The sequence below is a fragment of the Coenobita brevimanus genome, chromosome 4 (assembly GCF_032717465.1).
Source record: "Coenobita brevimanus isolate Jiangsu-jjx chromosome 4, ASM3271746v2, whole genome shotgun sequence".
Taxonomy (NCBI): Eukaryota; Metazoa; Arthropoda; class Malacostraca; order Decapoda; family Coenobitidae; genus Coenobita; species Coenobita brevimanus.
Window position 1 is genome coordinate 2,380,175 of NC_136957.1, and position 25,197 is coordinate 2,405,371.

A 25,197-nucleotide genomic window follows, 5' to 3' on the forward strand; every position below is an offset into this window, starting at 1 on the left:
ATATATCTGGGCCTTGGAATATCTTCTTCCTTTACTGCCTGGGTCTAACTACTGTCTAGCATTACACTTCTAACACATGCTGCAAATAAGGACTCCTTAGTGTGCAAGGAGAGCTTCCTCAGTGTCAGAAGATGCAACAGCTCCCTGAACTTCCTCCAACCACTCCTTACCCTAAGTGTGGTCATGGCAACAAAAGAGTTATGAAATACAACATGCATAAATTTATTTGTCATTTAATATAAAAGAAAAAGCCATGCAGCATGCAAATACACCTACAACAACATCTTACCTTGGCCTGTATCAGTGTCACTGCTGCAACCTTGGCAACGTATTCTGATCTAGTTGCTCTCATCATTACATGTGCTCGGAATCGGGTCTGGAGCACAACCACAGCACGCCTCTTTTTCTCATACTCCTGCTTCTGCTTGCACATTCTTAGCCAAGCCTGGATCTTAACTGCAGAGGACTGCTGCAGCTGGTACTCCTCCCTTGCCTTCTTTGCAGCTGTGTGTGCTCTATAATGCTGCTGAATTACTGTTGCGGCCTGTCTCTTCCTGGTAAACCTCCTCTTAGCCAGGATCATACGGAACCATGACTGGAGGGTGATACAAGCTTCTCTAGTGTGCTGGTACCTTCTGTGCACTTGACGAACGTTACAGATGCCGCGATAATACTGTTGCAAGGATATGGCAGCCTTGCGTGTCTTCTGGTAGTTTCTTTTCTCTCTCACCATCCTCCACAGAGACTGGATGGTGATGCAGGCTCTCTTAATGGTAAGATACTTGGCTCTGGTCTTCCTGCCTTCTTTTTGTGCTCTGTAGAATAACTGTATCTTTCTAACAGCATCCCTCTTACTCTGGTAGATCCTAAATTCTCGTTTCATTCGGTACACACTCTGTACCAAAACAGCTGCTTCTCTCAGCTTCTTCATTCTCTGCCTCACCAAATAACCTCGCCAGTACATCTGAAGTATTAGGGCTGCTTCCTTCAGCTTCATGAACTCTCTCTTGACCTCTCGCCCCTTCATCCAAGCTCTGGCATGGTCCTGGAGAACCCTTGTGCTTTGGTAGAGGGCCTGGTACCGCTTCTGTGCCAGGTACCCTCTTGTGAATCTCTGAATAGTAATGGCAGCTTCATGTTGCATGCACATGAGCTTCCTGGACTTGTACATGCGCCACATTGCCTGGATTGTGATGGCAGAGGCTCTCATGCACTGATATTCCTTTTGCTTCTGCTTCATCAACAGCCACCCTCTTGTGTGTTTTTGAAGCACCATCACAGAGTGTCTTGTCTGGAGGTAATTTCGACGTCGTAGCCACATCCGACAAAAGCTCTGGAGGCGAACCACAGCTTGCTGTTTCTTCTGGCACAGCTTCCGAGCTTGGTAGCCTCTTATGAAAGCTTGAATTTTAACAGCAGCATTATGGCTCCTCTGCTGTCTTTCCTCAATTTTTCTCCTCCAACATCTCTGAACAAACAAAGCTGCAGATCTGAGCTTCTGATACTCTGCTGCCTGCTTTTTCATCCTAAATGTTGACTGGATATAAACAGCTGCTGACTGAAGCTGGAGATACCGATGGCGAGCCTGATAACAGCGGATGTTGGCCTGCAGGATAACAGCCACTTCACGCATCTGAAGGTACTGCTCACGAATTTCCCTAGTCAGACGCACTGCACGCCACTTCCTCTGCACAACAATAACAGCTTTTAGCAATGTTCTGTATTTCCGCTGACACATTACTCTACGGATTGTGGCCTGAAGGAGTGTCACAGCTTTGATGGTTCTCTGGTACCTCTTCCTCTGCACAAACATCCTCATGAAGCTAGTGATGGTACAGGATGCTCGATGTTCCAGGACAATTTTCCGAGCCTCCTTCTCTGCCAATACACTGCGCCACCATCTCTGCACTTTAACTATGGCATCGCGTTTCTGCCAGTACTCTTCTCGGATCCTCCTGATGAAGAGCATTTCTCGGTACTTTGTTTGGATGCAAACCACGGCAGATTTGGTTTTTCTGAATTTCTGCTTACAACTCCAGGCCCTGAATAAGGCCTGGATGGTAACGGTAGCTCTCCTGAGGTGCACATAAGCTTGTCTCTGCTTGTAAGCCTTCCAAGCATTCTGAATACTTCCAGCAGCTGCATTTTTCTTGACTAAGCGTGATAAAAGGAAGAGTCTGAAAGCTGCCTGAATAACACGGGCAGCTTGGTGCTGAAACAAATAAAAGGGCACTACTGGTGAAGGCATCAAGTACAACATATACAAAGAAGCGCAACAACTCAAATTATACAGGGTGGCCCATCATGTACTGTATACTGCTCCACTTCCACTCTGCCAGGTGATTTTTTGTGTGTTACCAGCATCTACCCTGCATTATTTATTCACTTCCTACTTCCACTGCCACAACCACAGCTCTCCCCAAAACACAAAAGATACTGTCACATGAGTTTCTAGTGGAGTGCTATTTGTGGATCACCCTGTACAGAAGGATCATGAACACAACAAGTGCATGGACGAACACCTTCACTCAAGTGATGTATTTTATATTCATTAATGCTACCATCAGATGATTTTATTCAGCTTTATAAAGGCTTTTCAAACTGGGTGAGTTAGATACAGTAGACCCTCACTATAACAGACAAATGGGGGGGGGGGGAGCCTGGTTCAGTAAAGCTTAAAGTTCATTAAAGTTAAGGGTTCTCTCCTCTCTTTAGGTGGGAACTCAAGCACATGTCTGAAAGTAAATGCGAACAATATCATTTGTACAGTGCTAAAAATGAAAACTATACCCATTTACCAATATCATATTCCAGTACTAAAAGTGAATACTATACCCTTTTTACACTAACTTGGCCCATAATTTTCCCTTTTTGCAGGGTGTGTCACATCCTTGTCATAGCACTTCTTCATGAGTACAGTATTACTGTAATCAGTTATTAAAACCCATCAGTCACAATGGGGAGAGGGTAATATTGGATAGGTCAGGCAACATTATGCATTTCATTTAATTACCATTGTTTGGTATAGCCAAAAAGCAGTTTGGTTGGCTCAGAGGTGTTTGGAAGGGCTACATGATATGCCTCATTTAAGGACCATTGTTTGGTATAGCCAACAAAAGTTTGGTGGACTAAGGTATTCATTAAATCCAAAATCCGTTATACAGAGGTTCATTATAGTGAAGGGTCTACTGTATAACCTTCATTGACCCTGTCGCTGTTCAAGGACTGTCATCATCACCACCAGTGCTTCCTCTTAGGAATCTCCCAAAGTGGACAGCTGTGACAGTTTGCCCCCAGGTTTCTTTTTCCTCACATGCCACTCACCCTCTCTTAAACCATTCTTTTTCCTTCTGTCTCACCAGTATACTGCTCCAATCTCCTCTTCTGTGCCTCATACAGTGTCTCTATATGCTCAAACTTGCTTTCAAAGACTTCTTTGGCACCGTATCTATGCATATCCTTTGTACTGTAGCTCCATGTCTATACCATCGTTTCAGTTCACTTATAAAGACTCCAATGTGCTTGCATGCAACAACCTTGGTCACCCAGTGGTGGCTCTCCATGCTGCGCAATCTCTGGCAGCCTCCCTCCTCAGTCCTTTATCCCTGAGGTCACACACACTGACTTCATCTAAAGACTTTTTTGGTCTTCTTGCAACACCATCCCCAACATTCACACTTCTCACCTTCTGCACCCAACTGTCATCCTCCAACCTCTCCACATGCCCAAACCATCTCAATCTACCCCTCCTCATCACAAGACCAATACACTCCAGTCTCATCCTTCCTCTCAACTCTTCCATCGTAAACCTTGCTACCCCCCGGCCTTACATTCAAAGACGCATTGCACATCCACCTAATCATTGTCACTTCTGTACGTTTGAGACTACGAATATCCTCTTCCTTTACTGCCCAGGTCTCACTATCACACAGCATTACACTCCTAACACATCTCAGTGTATTTTTTTTTAATCCCCTCAGTAACTGCACATCATTCCTGCTGCTCTTCTTCCATTCCATAATACAAAAAATGTATCTGTTACTTATATCATCAACCTTGCTCATACCTTCAGCTGTTCTGAGTCAGGCATCTTCTACAGCTTGTAACCTAGTACGCTTCCTGTCACTCTCTGCCCAGGTTTCACTCCCATACATGAGTGTTGACAGCAAAATACTTTCGCAATACGGTGATCTCTTAATGTCCATACTAACCACTGTACCCTGCATGATACAAACAAATTCTCCAATCACAGGCCACCCTCATTTTACAATAAACCATCATGTGATCAATGGCTTACATAGCCTTACCATTTTAGCACTTTTATTTTTTATTTTTATTTTTTTACTGATCGCCATATTTGCATATATCTGTATAGTAATTGCAATCTCCTATGAAACTTTTTTTATTTTTTTTTATTTTTAATATATAATCACTAATTTTGCTTATATGATTGCTATGTTTAATATATGATCACCTGTTATCTGATAGTTTTCCATGAAGGTAACCCAATAACCCAATCACACTGAAAGGCTGACCTGTAATCTTTTCTCCTGAAGTGATTTCTGTCTTATGCTGAATAAAACTCGCTGGTGGTAACAAACACAAAATAGAAATATACATCAGGTGAATAAAGGAGTTACAATAAAAGCATCACTGTCAACATGTGCAAAAAAAAAAAAAAAAAAAAAAAAAAAAAAAAAAAAAATACAAGGATCATTATCACACACAAGCAAACAGACAAGCAACTATATTTTAATAAAAATTAATGATATTAAATTATGCAACAAAATCAAAGAGAAAAATATCAGAATAAAACACACTAACAGTCCCACGTCAGAATGGAAAAAATAAAAAAGGTCAATCAGTCCATTAAAAAAAAAAAAAAAAAAAAGCATGCCAAAAACAAAACATAAGCATATCGTGCAGGCCTTACCAGTGCATTGTATAAAGTATAATAATAAATCCTGGGTGCTCTGGGTAAACACTCATTATTTTTTAACCTGCTCTGATGATGATGATGATGATATCATGGCCTATCAAGCCATAAGTTATCTACTCAATAATGTTACATGGATTGATAAATTAGCCTTTTTACAGTCTTGCACTCTTCAGCAAGTAGGTGGTGGCAACCATCATCCACTCATCTGAGGTAGTGCTGCCTACTTCTTCCTTCACCTTTAACATTCCTTTATATGTCTGTCTTCCTCTCTTTCTCTCCCATCCTTCTTGACACTTTTTGTGTGTGTGTGTGTGTGGCTCTACATCAAGTGATACATCTAATGACTTCCTGTAACCCAGGACATGAATTTCAATGTTGGGTGGTAACCATATAGCCAAACAATGGGGTGATGTGGAACCTACTATGGTGCCTTTAACTTGGTGGTGAGAGTCAAATGAGGTGTCCATCTGGGAACTAAACCTCTACACTCTCCCTCACTCCCTGCTGTGGTGAAATGGAGAAATGAATTCCCCAAGCTAGACATCAAAGGTCATAGAGCCCCACTAAGTTACAGGAGGGAGCTACCTTTCCCAGAACGGTAGACCCGGGCGCGGCTTGAAACTGCAAACCCCTGATTACAAGCTCTAAGCTCTACCACTGAGCTACTATGCCCCCCCTTGCTGTGGTGAGATACTATATGTTACAAAGGAGCATAAGTTCACTGTATGGGATATCCCTGAAGGAGTCTGTAGGGGCAGTTGCTTGCCTGCTGTTAATGGGTCTGCTCAGCCAGACAGATTGGGGTTACGCAACAACAACTCTCCTTGAAGCCTTCTCTCCCACTTTCTCTTTTATTTGTGCTTTGTTACACTCACTTCTTAAACATCTTAACAGTATCACCTATGTGACCAGTTTCAGTGCTATGAGTATTAAAATTGACAAACTATACCCACATACTGAAATTTTATCCTCACAATATAATTCTCATATATTGTATAGTCAGAAAACAGTGAAAGTGAGCACCTTCAAGTATATGAATAAGAATGGTGCGAGATGAAGAGATGACCCAATGGCAGAGGACGTGGCATTGTGAAGGTGATATTTTTGTGGCCACCTTCCCCAGAATCAATGTGACTGGCTATAATCATACTTGGTATACATCACCATCATCATCATCATCAACCAAACTCTTCTTTTCTCATCCTAGAATGAGGTGATGTGGGGTCCAGGGCTAGGGGGTGGGGGTAATGATAGAATGAGACACTAACCAAAGTTTGACCATCTGAATGGGTCACACTCCCTTTCACTCACAATTCAAGCCCTCACATACCAGACTCCATCTCTGCAATAAAACAGTCAAACCCACCTTTCTCTCCATTTCCTTCTCCTCCCTGAGTTTTCGTAGTGTTGCTTGTGCTCTGTGTCTGCGCCAGTGGGCTTGGAGCAGCGCGGCGGCTCTGTTGTACTGGGAAAGTTGCCTCGCCCTCAAGTGCGCCCGCCACCACTGCTGTATGGTCACTGCAGCTTCTGTCTCCAACTATGGAGTGGTGGTGGATAGTGATCAGAGGTGAGGGTAAGTTACTACTGGCAAAGTCAGTCCTCATCTGGAGTTGTTTTAAGGTAGTTTAATTCTAAACTGATGAATTATTACTTTTTCTTCAGTTAAAGTTGCATGTGTTCTTTACATTTGTTTGTCGAATTTATTACTTTATTTTTAACCTCTCAATTGTTAACCAGACGCATGTTTCACATAAAGCAGCACTTGCCTATACATATGGCAGGAACACCATCAAATTTGTTTCCTCTATGAGATAACCTTTCTCATACAAAGTGACGCAAAATCTGAGGCAAGCTGGTCATCATTTGTGCAAGAAAGCTGGATAGCTGCACACCTCCAGCTCAGTAGTTTGTTCATTACAATATACAGTTTTCTAAGTAACGCTAAATGAAACAGCTTAAGTTCTGCATATATGCTTCCAACACTTTAAGTGAGGAATGAGTTCCAATATTCTTTTATGCCACAGAACCAAAAATGATAAATCTATCTATTTATAGCCACAATGCATGAGTTAACCATCGCTCCCAGTCCTTCATATATGCAACAGGTCAACTCTGGAACTGTCTTCCTCTGTCTGTATTTCCTACTGCCTATGATCTCCAGTCTTTCAAATGCAGTGTGTCCAGTCATCTCGAAATGAGCAGATCTTGAATTTGGCTCTGTTACCTTGCTTTTTGTTCTTGAAGGGAACAATTTTGCAGGCTCCTGGCCTTTGGTTCCTTTTGTCTTGCATTTTATATATATATATTTATATATATATATAAAAGAGTGGGGGGCAGTCTCAATCCCATAAGGAGAGACAAAAAACAAATCGCCTCCATGTTGCTGTCCCCTGCCAGTATGCTGCTCTTCCCCTAACTTAACACCCTTCTCTCTCATATACCCTACTCCATCCCTCCATCTCATCCTCAGTTTCCCCCACCCTCCAACTCACTCACATAAACTCTCCTAGTCAGTCTCTCACTCTCCATCCTCTCCACATGGCCAAACCACCTGTATGTATTTCTCCTAACAATTTCTGTCACATCCACATCACATTGCTCCTTCGCTTCCTCATTTGTCAGTCTGTCTTTCCATGTAATTCCACATGCTTTTCTCAACTTATTTCCATTGCTCTCACTCTTGACTTGTGTCCTTCCAACAAGGTCCAAGCTTCGCTTCCATATGTTAGAGTGGGAATCACAATACAGTACTGTCATGTAGCAACTTTTTTATTTTCAGGCTCACCTCTCTATTTCTTATCACTGCTTTCATAAAACCAGCAATCTTTCTTTCCTGTTGTAACCTTTCAAGCACTTCATCCTCCAAACTTCCATCATTATTTGTCACACTACCATACCCAAGTACCAAAATGCACTCTCATTTTCCATTCCCTCACTATGCATTCAGTGACTTCGTTTCTCTTGAACACCACAACTTTACTTTCCCCTACATTCAATGACATGAGGGAACAAACTCATATGACAGGCCACAGATTAATGATGGGTAGGGTAATGACGGGTAACATTTGGTTTTGCAACGTCCTCAATATCAACTGCCTCTTGTTTTTCTCCTTTTCTTTATTCTTTTTCCTACTAAATCCATGGCAAACCACAGAAAATCAGCCCAACTTTCTTTTGCTACTTATAAAATTGATCAGCCCAACTCATTCAATTAACCATACCAACTGTATAATTATGATATGATATTTTGAAACACACCCAAGACTTAATGTGAGAGCTTCCTACACATTTTCAATATCTTAATGACTGACCTTACATCCAAATATTTTGTACAGGGTGTTAAAACATCCCATGGCATCTTGTCTCAGCTTAAATGCAAATCTGGCTATTTTTTCCATAACATACCAAGCAACATCATTCCTCCATTTCACTTAATATGCCTTTTCTCCCATCCCCTCCACTACTATTTAATCATACTTCTCTCTCTTTCAGTAATATAAATGATTTCATACTGAGATATGACAGCCCACCACATACAGTGTGAAATACCTGTAACTCATATGATGGCAATATGGAACTGGGACTGCCTTCTCTTAATTATCTTTCAAAATCAATTATGGTGCTCTTCACTTTATCTGCCCAGTTCTTATGACAACAAGGAACATGGTAAGGATGAAAAGTCGTATTGTTCCATCCACTAACACATGTTAATATTCAACAAAGTAAACTATGTGCGTGTATGGTCATCCTGTCAAGTGCTATGCTGCAGTAACACTACAAAATGGATTGGAACAGCAGTGCAACTCCATGTTTACAGACTGTACTGGCCCTAATGAATGAGGGTGAGATTTGGAAGCTTCCGGTGTTGCTGTTTGCTGATGATACAGTATTGTTGAGTGAAGATGAATGGGAGTTGCAAGGTTTGGTGAATGAATTTGGGACAGTGTGTAGGAGGAGGAAGCTGAAAGTTAATGTAAACAAAAGTAAAGTTATGGTGTTTGAGAGGAATGAAGTCACAGAGTGTGCAGTGAGGTTGGATGGTGAGGATATGGAGAATATGAGTGCATTCAAGTACTTGGGTAGTGTGATGAGTAAGGATGGAACTTTGGGGGATGAAGTAAATGAAAGGGTACAGCAGGGAAGGAAGGTTGTTGGTACACTGAAAGCAGTGATGAGAAATAGGGAGGTGAGTATGGAAGTTAAGAAGTCACTGCATGATGGTATTGTGATCCCTACCCTGACGTATGGAAGCGAGGCGTGGACCTTGCAAGAAGGGAACAAGTCAAGAGTGAGAGCAGTGGAAATGAGTTACTTGAGAGGAGCATGTGGAGTGACGTGGAGGGACAGGTTGACGAATGAAGAAGTGAAGGAACGTTGTGGGGTAGATGTGGATGTGGTTGAAAAGATTAGGAGAAATACACTGAGGTGGTTTGGACATGTGGAGAGGATGGAGAATGAAAGACTGACTAAGAGGGTGTATGTAGGTGAGGTGGAGGGAGGGAGAGGGAGGGGTAGACCGAGGATGAGGTGGAGGGATGGAGTTGAGAGGTATATGAGGGAGGGGGGGGGTGAGTTGGGGGGAGGGGAGTCAAATGGTGGGTGACAGAGTGACCTGGAGGCGTTTTGTCTGCGGCCACCCTTTGCGGGATTAGGGCGTCGGGCTATAGATAGATAGATAGATAGACTGGGACAGAGTTCATTTCTAATCCCTAAGGATCAGTATAGTGGCCATTTTATGGTACCCTGAGACTGGAGGAAAATCCCTCCTCCATGAAATTTCTAAGCAATATTATGGAAAATGAATGCTCCTGCATCTCTTTAATATTGATGCTGAATTCTGGTTTTTATTTGTTTTTTCTTGGAGGGAACAATCTTCAAGGCTTTCAGCCTGTGGTTCCTTCTACTTTGTGAAAAAAAAAAGAAAGAAAGAAAGAAAGAAAAAAAAAGTGGTAATTAATGCTTCTTCAATTTGGTTGCCACTAACAACATGAGGATGGTCATCTGATGGGTACTTTTAGATGTTGAAAATACTGGTCAAACACTGACTCCCTCAAAGGTTCATTTTTTTCTGTTTTAACCATTACATTTCCACCTCTACCGTTCTTGTACAGGCAGATGAATACCGAGACCACTACTCAATGCTGGTATTGCAAGGCAAGTATTATCCCTGCATAGAACAGGGATTGTAGTAGTGACTTTTTTCTATATACTGTATAACATGCAAAAGATATGACAGCATTTTGCAGAACTCCTCAACTTATAATGTATAAGAGCATGGTCATCTAACTTGAATGATGACAACAATAATCATAACATTTTTATTTATTTATTTAAAAAAAAAAAAAAAAAAAAAAAAAAAAAAAAAAAGTTTCCCCATACTGTTTAGCTTTCTTATTCCTTCTCATTTATCATTATCATCATACGGACCTCCTTTCCCACCCTACGGCAGGGTGAGGAGTAGCAATGTCCAGGCGTCTCAAATTTGCCCAATCCAATGGGCCACGCTTCCATTCACTCATCATTCTAGCCCCCGGCATCCTGGCTCTATCAGATACGCCAAAAACATTCACCACATTCTGTAGCTTCACCTAAACATATCTGATAGAGTCTCATTTATATTCTCTGAAATATTTCTGCCTCCAAATGTTAACGTACTGGACAGTATGCCTTTTGTACTCCAACTTGGCCTAAAACTGTCATCTCTCCATCTTCAGTGCTGAGATATAACAACAGATTAGCACTACTATATGATGCTAGTCACAAAGAAGTGCTATAGATAGTATGCACAGCCGCAGCAAAATCTTTTTCTGATGCTCAGCTTCATGAAATGAACTGTGAATGGAAAATTTTGGCCAAGTTAAGGTAAGGGAATATTGTGATGTTTATGTGCTGCTTTGTGACATCTTTCAAAACATGAATAAAAGGTAACATAGACACAGTTGTACATTTAAATTTTATTACAGATAGTCATTACATTCTGTTTTGAAAGATACACAAAGAACACACTAGTTAGGAATATCGCTGGTACACAGTCTTTGGTGAGTATTACTTCACTGACTTCAATAAACTGCATCATGATTATCACCCTCACCATCCTTCTATCCAGTATCCACAAATTATATTGTACTTTTATAATACAGTGGCTCCCTTACTTATGAGCTTTCAGGATTCCCACTTCCCCCCTTTTTTCAGATGCACTGAAGTTATTATTTCAATGACTACTAACTACTAAAAACAATATTTAAGAGCTAATGAAAATGGTACTAGTGACAAAATTCACTTTAAGTATTTGGTACATCAATGGTATTCCAGTTCCTACCTATTCGTACGTTCACTTACGACTTGTGAATACTCGGTTTCTGATATTAATAACAACTAACTCAAAGACAAATGGCCACCCCTTACCGGAATATGGCGTCTGGCTATAGACAGATACATAGATATTAGTAAGGCACAGAATCTAAAGGTGAATGTAGGGAAGAGTAAAGTTGTGGTCTTCGATAGAAATTAAGTCACTAAAGGCACAGTGAGGCTGGACTGTGAGGAAATGGAAAATAGGGAGGAAGAGGCCAAGGATGTGATGGAGGGATGGAGTGGAGATGTATGAGGGGTGTGTGAGCTGGTTGGTGGGGAGGGGGGGGGGGGTACTGGCAGGGGACAGGCGACGTGTTTGTGGCCACCCATAAGAAATAAAGATGTCTGGCAACAGATAGATTTAAGTTCTTCGGCAGTGTGATGAGTAGGGATGTAAGTTTGTAAGATGAAGTGCTTGAATGGGTACAAAAAGGGAGAAAGGTTGCTGTTCAGTGAAAGTGATAATAGGGAAGTAAGCAGGGAAGTAAAAAAGTCACTGCATGACAGTATTGTGAGCCCCACTTGAACATATGGACGCGAAACTAGGACCTTCTTGGAAAGATACAAGTGAGAGCAGAGGAAATGAGTTATCTGAGAGAAGCATGTGGAGTTATATGGAGGGACAGGCTGATAACTGAAGAAGTGAAGGGGCAGTGTGGTGTGGATGGGGGTGTGATAGCATTAGGAGAAATACACTGAGGCAGCTTGGCCATGTGGAAAGGATGGAGTGTGAGACCAACTAGTACAATGGTGGAGGGAGTGAGATGAAGGGTGAGACTGAGGATGAGATGGAGAGATACTGAGAGGTATATGAAAGATGGGGGGTGTAAGCTGGGGGGACAGCAGCAAAATGGTAGAGGACAGGGTGATATGGAGGCAATTTGTTTGTGGCCACCCCTTATGGGATTAAGGCACTGGCCATGGATATATACACAGATATTAGTTAGTATTGGTGTACGAGTTTTTCAAACTGAGATCTAACTCTGTCTCTCTCAATTCATAATGTAAGTTGGAAATACTGTAGATGGGTGGCTACCAGTGACCCTGGGAAGTATTAACATGAGAATGAAGTGTGTCTAATTAGCCAAACAATCATCACTCTTAGGCAGGAAATATTCAGCCATAAGTACAGCCACTCTGTGATCTTTCTTCTGAGCAACTGTACATAAAATCAATTCCAAGCTGAGGCTCATATTGTTACAAGTATTACTACACATCCCACATGCCTTCTTTCCCAACAGCTTCCAGCAACTGTTGTGATGTAATTAGTTTATTCTATGCATTTGGTTTAGCTTCCAGCCCACAGAAAACATCAGCTGTACCACAGAGAACCGGAATACGGGGATTCCACAAGAGGAAATATGGTATCCTTTTTATATTTGATAAGTAAAGGGCACAATGCAGGCTTTAAAAAAAAAAACATCAGAAAATTTGAAAGCAAAACCTGGATAGACTTTCCAAGCATACACAAATCTTGTCACACCAGAAAATAGCTCTGACAGATCACAATAAGAAGAGTTCAACATGAAAATGATGGAATGAATTGCTGGTGAAACTACCACAGTGTAATAAGGTATGGTACAGTACTTTGGAAACTTAGAAAAATCTCCTTCATAGTGTACCATCCTTGTTCCTGAGATTCTGAATGCATTTTGATGAGGAGCGATGATGGTTAATGCTGTGGCTACTTCTAGTTTTCATCCAGTGTTGAAAATCTATATACATATGAATGAGAATAATGATAATGATAAGCTTCTGCTGACAAAATATCACTAGTCATAAAAGTACTGTGTGATACTTGTGACCACCTACCAACACCATTCATCATTTACAGAAATAGTTTTGGGAATCACACTTCCATATGTTCTGAAAATGTTCATACCATTTGTGTACAATGGAGCATTTTTTTTTTTTTAAACACTGTACTATAACCTGTCAGATCATACTTCTATGTGGACTTCTATACAATGAGCATATAGCCACACTCATCCAATCACTCATCACTTACTCATATAATGTACTGTCTTCACTCATCACTTACTCATATAATGTACTGTCTCATCAGGAGTGTAGGACTCCAAGCTAAGCAGTTAAGTCCAAACTTTTTTGGCATGGGAACCACCCATATGCCCTGAAGAGCATTATGTATGCAATAAGCTCCAACTACCTCTAGGATCTGAACCCTTACAGGCAACATCTAGCTGGAGCACCTTAACCCACTGGATATTGTAAGTCTATTTGTTGACTATGGGGTTACCAACCAGTGCACAGTGATAAATGGCTTCCTGGAGTACAGAAAACCCTTTACTATGCAAGGTGGTAACCATATACACACACTGCATGAAACTTCATAATGAAAGTGTTAACCCTCGAAAAGTTATATATAATCATTTGGCAACTGTCACAATAGAATTCTATTGACCTTGTTAGCTGTCCGTAGAGGTTAGTGGGGGTAAGGTTTAACAGTAAACTGACAGGGTGCTCCTTTCTGCTGATAAAAAATCATAAGGAATCCCAGCTCTCCTTTAACTCCTTGAATCCAAGTGAGGTATAGATTAGTTTTTTCTTGTAGCTACCAAACTTTAACTCCTTGAATCCAAGTGAGGTATAGATTAGTTTTTTCTTGTAGCTACCAAACAACGTTATTCAGCTTTGGAAAGACCCATCATGCCGAATGTTTTTAAAAGGCTGTATCTAACCCCTCCATTCAAAAAGCCTATATGGAGTTAAATAAAAGTGTCAGGAGATAAAAATGAATGAAATAAAAATGACATACCCTGGCTCAATGAGTTAAGGCCTAGCAATTCACTTTCGAAGTTAAAAGAACCACGATATTTCTGATAACATGTGCAGGTTAGAAGCTTATTATCACTAAAACACAAGTATTACACTACTATACTTATCAAGGAAAACAGAAAAATGAAGAAAACAAAAAGGCAGAAGACAGAAGACATCAAATATACCTTATTTTGCAATAGCTAACCAAATTATGAAAATATAAATAAAACACAAGTATTACACTAAATTTAAAGAAAATTTTTAAGAGGAATTACAGAAAAAAAGCATATGACAGTAGAAACCCAGTATGTGTGCTTCTGCAATACTTACTGAGATTATGGCACAGAAAATACATAGTCTAGCTAGGTGCATTTGTATTGCTCTCTCTCTCTCTCTCTCTCTAGGTAGGGTAGTTTCTGAGGAGTGGGTGTCTGGTTGTGGTTCATGAGGGGAGCTATTTGGTTGAAAGTTCTGGATGTCTATGGTGTCTGTGTGTTTATACGTTTTTGAAGTATTGCATCGAAACAGAAATACAGTACTGCAACAGTGCTGTACAATGATAAGACTATGATGTTAAGGTCTGATAAGTGCATTGTAACTCCCAGGGTATGTATCATGACCCAGCAAATGACAGAGCAAACTGCTACTGATAACTTCACTCACTGTACCCAATGATAGGGCCCACAGACTTTCTTGCTTAACTCCATTCGGCAATACACAAACCCAAACACCCATCTCAATGAATCTTGAAAGTTTTATCCATATTTTACCATGAAGAGCTCATCTCTTCCTGACTCCACTTTGCTATACACAAACCCAAATACCTAAAGCAATGTCCTGAAGGAGTTTATCCATATTTTACCTTGAATTGCTCCTGTCTCTTCTTGGCTTGGTATCTTCTCCATGCCACCTGGATGACCCGAGCTGCCTTCATCTCAGCGCTAAGGTCAAGGAGGCGGGCACACAGGTAAGCCAGGAAAGTTGCTGTCAGTTTCTCGTCAGGGATTGTGTTCACCATATCACTACTACGAATAAGGATGGGGATGCCATCAAGCTGTGACACCTGCACCAAAGGACAAAACAATCATCAGCATCCTAACCACGCATGCATGCGCACACACAGACACAGACACAGATACACACACACAATCTTGACCCATTTTTCCTACCTACTGTAAAGATGGGGTGAGGTAATATTCAGCGAACATGGTTAGATAAAGTGAGCGATCTATCTCTAGCATTCCCAGTGGAATGGAACAATCACTCATACTCCATTCAAGTCCCTAGAATTATGGCTCCACTAACCATGTGCACATTTTCATCCATTTCATAAAAACAATGAGGCATAGTTTTGCTCTAGGATGAAGCAGGTCCCTGCAATGGCCTACATAAAGGAAAATTTTCACAGTGGCAGATCTCTGCAAGGAGCAGGCTTCAGACAGGGTGGGATCCCCATCGGTTTCCATGGGGGTGCTGATCAACCATTTCTTCAGAGCTAATTGCCTTTAGCATGGTAGATACTCAAAATACTCAGGGAGGAAAAAAAAGTTAGTACGGAGAACTGATGTTAGCACAGTCTCCTTCCACAGATGTGCATGATTTGTGAGTTTTGGGAGGTCCATTATTCTGGGAAGCTGAAAGGTGTCACAGCCAATCAGAGCATACATTGGCCGGGAAAGGTGATGTCACCAAGCGTCATTTTCCTTGTGTTCACCAGCGTGCTAAGACTATAATACCATAACATGTTGAACAATATCCCCCCCCTTTCTTTTTTTTTGTGCTACCTGCCCTTACTCATCCCACATGCCAATTTTGTATGCTTGTCTATCACTGTTTTACAACATTCCAGGGATTGTTGTCTTGTCAGGTCAAAATAATTTCTCCAAAAGGTTTATTATCTGTCCAGTACAGAATTAGTCTAATACAGCAGTGCTGTCTGATCTACCTAATTATTGTAGTGGACACAAGGCCACTGTACATCTATCTATCTCTGTTGTAGAAACATACAAACACATACACACAGTACCTACCTTGTCGAGAAAGAGTGCAAAGTTGTCACGTTCATTGGCCAGACGAGCCGCGTGCTCCTCCCGGCTGCTGGTGTCAGTGTAGGTCATTTCACTGAATGAGTCATCCATTGACATATCCAAGTCAATATGCTGTAAAGGGGGCAAATACAAAGATATAATGGCATAGGAAATTTTCACCTGGCCCAGTGGCTTTGAAACCTTCAATCATAACTATCCCCAACATCCATTACAATATTATGATAGTGCCCCCTCTCCTCTATGACAGTGTTTGCAAGATTGAGGTCAGCAAAAAGGAAAAGAGCATTTTATAGTTTTTACTATGATTATCACTTGCGCAATGATGGTAAGAGAATTCATTACATACAGATTTTTTTTTTTTTAGTTGGGTTTTCCATTTGAAGTTTTTAAATTTTTACCATTTCTCTTTTTCCTTTTTCCTTTTCTTTCAGTGTGCTTAGCTTCAAAAACTCATAGGTAAAAAAAAAAAAAAAAAAAAAAAAAAAAAAAAAAAGGGGGTGGAAACACTTAACTGGTTTGGTATCAGTGACTTGGAAAAGTGTAAACTACAAAAACCAGTGGAGAAATAATTATACCTGTACCTCCCAATTCCAAGCATCACTAACTCCAGAGTTGCGAGTGATCGCCAGCTAGTTCAATATAGAAGTCGGACTACCCCTGCAGAGACCAGAAGTCGCATATTTTCTCAAATCTCTCCCATGATAGTTACTGATACACCATATATCTCTCCCATGATAGTTATTCATACACCACACATAAGCTCTTCATGATTTATTCTTCGATAGTTATACTAACTTCCTTAATTTGCTTTAGTGCAATAAATGCAGTAAAATGGTTACTAGATGTCATAAAAGCATACCAGGTATGACAGCCATGACATTTAAGTCTCTAGCTGCACCTTTGGTTTGAACTCATATAATTTTGTTTTCTAAGTTTACTGAGTGTGGAAGGGAAGAACAATGCTTCATCTGAAAAATGCTGAAGATACCTGCAAAGTTTTGCATATGAAAATTATACATTGTTTAAGGCTGAAATTGTGCGGAGACAAGTCTGTTCATGCTTCCTGGCTCTGTAGTGCGTGCCTTCTCTACTCTGAGAATCTTTTGCATCTTGCATGATGCCACCCAAGCATCCTTCACCTTCATCATCAACATCTGTGGAGCCTCTCAAGTAGAAGCAACACTGAACCCTGAAGCTGGAGCACAAGCTCGAAATTATCCAGAGACACGAGAAAGGCCAGGGCGTAAGTGAGATTGGGCCTCACCTGTATATACTGTGCAGTACCGTTTTCTATTTTTTACTCAGTAATTTGATAAATAAACAACTGCTTAAAGTTCATTTAGCTTTTATTAACATTTCTACTGTAGATTTAAGAACCAGCCTAGTACAGTACAGAGTAGTTAGTTGACAGTTTCTGGGGGGCTCCTGGAATGCAACTCCTCATTTTCTTAAGTTTCTTATGGGAAAAAAATGCTTCAATATATGAAAGATCTTAAAGGTACCTAACCCTTTCATTTACTAGGGACTCCCTGTACTAAGTTAGTTTGTAACAACTGAGTTTGTGATTTTAACCCTCTCAGGCACAGTCACGCGATTCACGTTCCATGTGGTTTGTTACAAAGAAGCACAGTCACACGAATCGCGTTCCTAAGCAGAAAAAATGCCGTCAAAAGAAAAGTTTTTGGCTGATTTGCGTCAAATTTTGGTGCATTCTAGTGTGTGCAACTCTTTTCCGAGGCTAGCATTTGGCAACACTGTGACTGCTCTGATGAGACAACGTGTAGCAGAAATGTCTCAGTATCTCACGACCAGCCGGGCAGGAGAGTAGCGCAGCTGTCAGTGTCCCTTTAAACCCGCCATTTTCCCCCTCCCACCCGAGGCAGAAGCCATTATTGAAATACTGTGATTGTATAGTGTTGTTGACTATAATGTGAAGTGATTGTGTCTATGGAACACAGATATATTGTCTGTAAATCATTGGGGCCCGTTATCAGCCGTTAAGCCTACAGGCAGGAGTGTGGTTTGTTATAACGGGGTTTCCACTCTACTTCACCCTGCCCGTAAATGATGTGAGTATTTTACCTTTATATAGTGAAGCCAATACTTATATATGTGAAACATATAGTGCCTGGATTGGTGAAATAATTGACCTACCATAGCAGGCATTATGCATGCCACAGAGATATGCAACAGTCACTAAGGAAACAGGCGGTCATGTACGCCATAGAGTCGGGAATAATAGAGGAGGTTGGGATGGAATCAGGTGATAGTGTTTTATATTGTGTATGGTTTAGTGTGAAATATACATATAAAATAGTGCAGTGGGTGTTCACAGAGAAATATTTCATGCATTGACTGACTTAGCTAAAACATAGCGCAAGTGTCAGAGACAAGAAATATACCACAGCCACATATACATACGTATGTTGTGAAGCGAATGTTCGTGGAGAAATCTATTGTGTGCACTGCATGTGGTTTAGGCAAATGTATTGCAAGGAGAGAAGAAAATATGCCACAGCCACAGACACACACCCACATGCACACACACTCACCCACACCCACACCCACACACACACTGACCCACACACGCTCACACACTACATAACTCCTCATCTTCAAGCTACTGCCAGCATCTCAACATCTCTGGAGGAAGGGAGTTATCCATAGTTTGCTGATTTGTATATTGACCTATTTCTATAGTTCAATATTTTTTACATAAATAAGTAATGTTTTTTACATACACACATATGAGATGGACGAAAGTTCAGCTTCAGTATCAGAACCTAGCAAAAAGACTAGTGGTCATACTGAGTTTCTGAGAGCACTATCAAAAACCTTATGATAATTTATGTGTATTCTTTGAGTAAAAAAAAGAAAATAATAAAACGTAACGAGCGAAAATATGTAGCCGTGGGTGAGGCAAGGAATGAATGTTTTTTATCTCGCGTGTGGGTGAGGAGGAGTATTCTACGTTTGTTGTCCAATTACTCCAAAACTACTGGACTTGTCGATTTCCTGTAAGAACCATGATAAAGAGCAGTAAATTCTACATATGTTCATTTGCAGAATATAAGCCTTTGGGAGCATTTTTTTTTGTAGGAAAAGGTGGGGGAACAGACTTTGTTTTTTTTTCCTCGCTTGCCGTAAAAGTCAAAAGTGCTCTGAGGAATAATTTCACTTGGTCGGCCAATTACTCAAAAACTATTGGACATATCGATTTCCTGTAAGAACCACGATAAAGAGCAGTAAATTCTACGCATGTACAAGACATAACAATGTAATATCTATGATAAAAATCCGTTGTTACGTAGGCAGGAATATTGCATATGCTGTGCGTGCATCACAAAAGTGACGCACGGACGTGAGTTCCCAGTCGTTTTTGGCAATTTACTCGAAAACTATGAGGTGTAACAAAACCATCTTTGCTCATTAGAAAGCTCGTGAAATTCTGCATAATATTATGCAATAAAAACATAAGGTGTGCAAGAAAAGTTCTGAATGAGAGCTCATTGAATTTTTTTCAAAACAGCTTTCAGTTTTGGCTATTTTCTTGAAAACTACAAATCCAATCACAACTGGATTTGTCTCTTTAGAAAGCTGATGAAACTCTCTATCAAAACTTCAAATAACATTTTCCTGTATGATGGAAAGCATTCGAATGGTGATGTTGGGAAGTGAAATTGACGTAGTGAAATTTTTATTTCTGGCCGCCTAATGTTGTTTTATTCGTGTTTTCCTGTTTTTTTGTGGTGCGTATCAACTAGAACAAACATCGACGAATAAGATGATATAGGTTTCATGGCAGTATACTAATGTTTGGGTGGCGAAAATAAAGCGAGAATATGTGTTACTTGCCACGCGCAGGTAGCCGGGCTGCACGGCCTTGCAGAAAAAATCGTGTGCTGGAAAACTTACTGAAACTTATCGTGCATGAGAGCGTTAAAAGTAACATAGAGGATCACTTAGAAATAATGAAAATCTATGACATATTAGGGAAAGAAGAAGAAAAAAAAGAAAAGGCCAACCAAGTAAGCAAATAAAATATATATAGTATATATAAATAAATAAATATATATATAATCATAATTTGATGAATTTGGCGTACAAAAGACAACCAAGCAACCCTGGTCCAGCAGGGCAGAAGGCACAAGAGGGCTTGTGTTTAAGGTTGAAATGTGTGATCTTGAGCCGTGTCATGCTAATATTTCATAAAGAAGAAACATTACATGTTTCGCTGGTCAAATACATGAAATGGATGAGAAATAAAGCTTATTGATATTCAAGGAGGGAAAGAATAATATCCGTCCCAGTACAGAGATGGTAGACTCTGACCATCAGTTTTTGCTTTTATTTAACTACATATATTACAGCCTCTCTTCCTTATAGCAGTGAGTAAAAACATTGTTAAAATTCTCCTTTTCTTATAGCGGCACAGAGGGCAAATAATTTTCATTCTTGCTACCCCGAAATTTGTGTGCGTGTGTTAACAAAATAAACGGCGAGCCCAACATATGAGGCCTGGGGTGGCCGTTCTTTATGATACTGTTTTAGACTGAACGTTATCATAGTCATCATCACTATCCAGACCTCCCTTCCCACGCTAGGGCAGGATGAAATTTCTTGCTGCAGAGTACTGATAGTTATACAAAATACATTTTATATATTTTAGTGCTTGTTTGTGTAATAGTTGTGTGACCAAGAGTTTTTTAAGTATACGATCAGCATGAAATGTAACTGCCAGTTAGGAATGATGGTGTTGGTGGTGGAGGGAAGGGAGGGAAGAAAAGTTGAGGGGAGGGGGCTGGGAGCTGGGAAGAGGCGGGTGGTGCTCATTTCATTCCCCCCCACCTCCTCCTGTCTTCCCTGGGTATACAGGGGTAGGAAGGTGACCCCCGTGAGCAGAAATCAGTGCTTGTGAGTGTACTGTATCAATATTGTATTGTATTTTATGTCTGACTTTAATCTTTTACTCATGGGTAATATTGTAGGGAAAGTTTTAAAGACTAAGGGTTGAGATGGATAGTAACACAGTACCCGGGTCAATGCCGTTTGGACAGCTGATTGGGAGAATTATGCGATATCCAGTGTTGTGCAATATTCGGCTGAATTACGCAGGGACAACAGAGAATTTACTGTGTTTTGAGGTTAAACAGTTTGCTGTGAGAGAGAGAGAGAGAGAGAGAGAGAGAGAGAGAGAGAGAGAGAGAGAGAGAGAGAGAGAGAGAGAGAGAGACTGACTATGTATGTGTGTGTATAGGTACAGCATATATATATAGTAAAAGTCCTCCAATCCAAATACTAATGATCCAAAAATCCCAATACTCCAAATTTGTCGAGGCAAAATTTTTAAAATTTTTCTGGCCTTTATCTAGGGATTTATCTGGCTTGGACTTGCATGTACCTGCCTGCAATTATTCATCTAAAGTTCTATGCATTTCTGGTGGGTAAAGCAATAACCCATATCATTTTATCTGGTGAGTAAAACAATAACCCCTATCATTTTAAATGTTTATTTAATGATCATGTACAAATTTCTGTTTTCAAAGGTCGCTCTCAATAGTCTGAAAAAACCAATAGTCCGAAAGACCCTCGGCGCCCTGCTATTCGGATTACAGGACTTTTACTGTATACTGTACGATATATCATCATCATCAGCCATTATAAGTCCACTGCTGAACAAAGACTTCCCCCAACCTTCTCCACAAATTCCTTGACTGCGCCAATCTCTGCCATGCTCTCCCTGTAAACTTCTCTATCTCATCTCCAATTCATGTCTGGACTTTTTCTGCTATGCTTACAGTCTCTTGGTGTCCAGTCAGTCAGCCTCTTGCTCCATCGGTTATCCCTAATTCTCGTTACATGGCCTGCACCCCATCATTTCTGTTCTTTTATAACTTCTATAATGTCTTTGACTTTAGTCTGCTCTATCACCCAAGTTGATCTCTTCTTGTCTCTTAAAGATATATATACTGTGTATATATATATATATATATATATATATATATATATACAGAGGTAGACTGAGATGGTTTGGGCATGTGGAGAGGATGGAGGATGATAATTGGGTGCAGAAAGTGAGAAGTGTTACTGTTGGGGGTAGGGTTGTGAAAGGTAGACCGAAAAAGACCTGGGACGTGATTATTGAGTGTGACCTCAAGGATAGTGGACTGAATAGGAAAGCTGCCAGTGATCGAGCAGCATGGATAGCCGCCATCAGGCAACCAAAGCCGACACATACAAGCATGTTGGAGCCTTCAAAAATGAAATGAATGACACTTATTTTTTTTTTTTTTTTTAAATGCGAGGAAGAAGGAACCTAAGGCCATGAGCCCGCAGTAACAGTTCCCTCCAAGAGAAAAACTAAATACAACAGAAAGCCAAATTCAAGATTCGATCATTTTGAGATGCCTGGACACACTGCATTTGAAAGACTGGAGATCACAGGCAGTAGGAAATACAGACAGAGGGAGACAGTTCCAGAGCTGACCTGTTGCATAAATGAAAGACTGGGAGTAACGGTTAATTCTTGCTTTGGAGAGTTGGACAGAAAAGGGGTGAGAGTTCGCTGCCAGACGGGTGCACACATACAGTATTTAAATACATATACTGGGTATATATGACATCAACATCATCATCATCCAGACCTTCTTTCTCTAAAGTTGGGTGAGGTAGGGGGTTCAAAGACCCAGCCAAAAAAACTGATAGAACGAGATACTAATCAAAGTTTGCTCAACTGAATAAGCCACATTCCCACTAACTCATCACTCAAGCCCCTGGAATCTTGGCTCTAACCAATACAAGAATGCAGAAATACACCAACAAATACAACAGCAACTGACCTGAGAGGGGAGGTTCTGTGTAGTTTGCCATTTGATGCTGGCTAGTGGCAAGAGATCTGGGTAGTAGTGGTGTAGGAGAAGACACAGTGCTCGCCCATCACAGAACGACACTGTCAGGTTGTCAATCTGTGAGAAGGCAAAGTAAAACAGGGATATTAACACTCTGGTTCCTGTACTAACACTCAGCTTAGCAAAATCATCTGGCATCTGCTGGAACAGAATACAGTAATCATAATCACCATCATAATCATCCAGATCTCCTTTCCTGCCCTAGGGCAGGGTTAGGAACAGCAACGTCCACATAGCCTAAGTTTGTCTGGACACTGCTACAATAAACTTCCTAATATTCGTAATTATGTGCATTATCCGTAACATGCCATTATCCATACTGGGGAGGAGATGTAACCCTCTCTCTCTACCCCACTACCATCCATCCATCATTCAATCTTCCGTTGCCCCATTAGGAGCGTAGGAGCCCAGGGCTAGGCAGCTGGTCCTGACATTTAAGATGAGAGTGACCAACCTCACTCATCTCTAAGCGGCATTACATGAGCAATAAACCCCAACCACCCCTTGGACCCTTGGATATAAGCCTTCACCGGCGCAATCCGACTGGAGCACAATAATTACCCACTAAACCACCAGGTGCCAAAATTTGGTTATATGGTTACCACCCAGCATAGTAAATAGTTTCCTGGTGTACAGGAAACCATTTGGCTTGTCACTCAGTGTAGAATCACCCATAGGCAGAAGGAAGAGGAAAGAATGAAGGAATGAAAGACAGAAGAGGGAGTGTAAAGTCACCCGTAGGCAGAAGGATGAGGAAAGAATGAAGGAAAGAAAGATAGAAGAAGATGGAAGGAAAGAAGGATAGAGACGAGGACAGGGTAGACACCCAAGAGCAGCACTACATTGAGTGAGTGGATGGTAAGTGCCCCCACCTACCACACTGGAAAAAATAACCAAGATGAATGACCAACATTGCTGTGTCCAAATACAATCCACTGCCATGTTTATTCATATCTTAGATTCATGTTTTGGGTTAATCTACTGTGCTTGTACAGACTATGATAAGGGTTATTGTGCCATTTGGGGGGGAGGGGTAGGATTAAGACTTAAGTATTAGTAAATTCCAATTATTCATAAAGGCTTTGGCTCTATTAGTTCAGACACTAAGAAGTTTAATGTGACTGGATGGTTTTGAACTTGATAATACTTCCATTCAACATGATACCTCAGGTGTGCAGCAGCCAGCTCCAAAGTGGATGCAAGACAATTTTAATTTGATATGTTCCCCTTACTAGAAACAGCAACTATGCCACACCATAACAATCACTGAAGCTACTGTGGAATCCCTTTACCATTTACAATGCTGGGTGGTTACCATATAACCAATTAATAAGGTCAAGTAGAGATTACTATGGTGTCCCCATTAACTGGGTGGAGAGCTGTAAGTGCAGCGTCCATCCAGGAACCAAACTTCCACACTCCTCCCCTACCAATCTTGACCTCTTTGTAATCTGAACAGGGGTGATAACTATGTCCTCCTGGTCATTAAATGTCCAAAGCAAAATGGTTTGAACAGTGCTCTACATATCATATCTGTTCTTCTAATATGAAGTGCCAAATAAAATGGACCATGAATTTTAAAAATTTTCAGCTCCATCTCTAAAGTTGTACCATTCACACACAGCACCATCCACAATAAAGGCGAGCCCCTAATCACATACAGTACACTATGCTCATTTTTATTCTAACGTGGTCTATAACTTCCATCTCTCCACCTTCACTGCTGAGAAGTATCAAATAGATTGATGTTAAAATAGGATGCCAGTCATGAAGAAGTACAGTAATCCCTCTAATATCCGGACGCCCAATATCCGAACCTTATCATCCTGGGATCAAACATTCCCCCCCCCCCCCAATCGATTTTTTTTGCCGTCCGTAATTTGAACTTGCCGCGCGCGCCGCGTGAGAGCATTGTTTTGGTTCGTCATTCCTCCGACGTCCGATAGAGCGCCGCTGCATCTTCCCCACTTCCCGCCTGTCTCTCACCGCGACAAGACCTGCGATGTTCGCCATGGCTGCCCACGTGCTCGCTTTTGTGGTGGTGCCGTACTTGCTGCAAGGCCTCCTGCTGCTCTCTGCCCTACTCTTAGTGTGTGTGATGATGGCCCTGCCTCCCGAGAAAAGGAAGAGAGTGGTGTTGACTCTGGAGAAGAAACGGGAGATATTGGAG

General features: G+C 41.0%; 1 protein-coding gene across 1 annotated transcript in view; it reads right to left on the reverse strand.

Moving 5' to 3' along the window:
- The window catches only part of asp (microtubule assembly factor abnormal spindle), an 82,233-nt gene that overhangs the window by 18,342 nt on the left and 38,694 nt on the right, over window positions 1-25,197 (reverse strand). The window contains exons 14-18 of the mRNA XM_080268765.1: window positions 22,959-23,084; window positions 16,102-16,230; window positions 14,934-15,134; window positions 6,306-6,476; window positions 290-2,212 (exon numbers count right to left, since the gene is read on the reverse strand). Of these exons, the coding sequence (XP_080124891.1) occupies window positions 290-2,212; window positions 6,306-6,476; window positions 14,934-15,134; window positions 16,102-16,230; window positions 22,959-23,084 (2,550 nt within the window). The remainder of the gene's footprint in view (window positions 1-289; window positions 2,213-6,305; window positions 6,477-14,933; window positions 15,135-16,101; window positions 16,231-22,958; window positions 23,085-25,197) is intronic.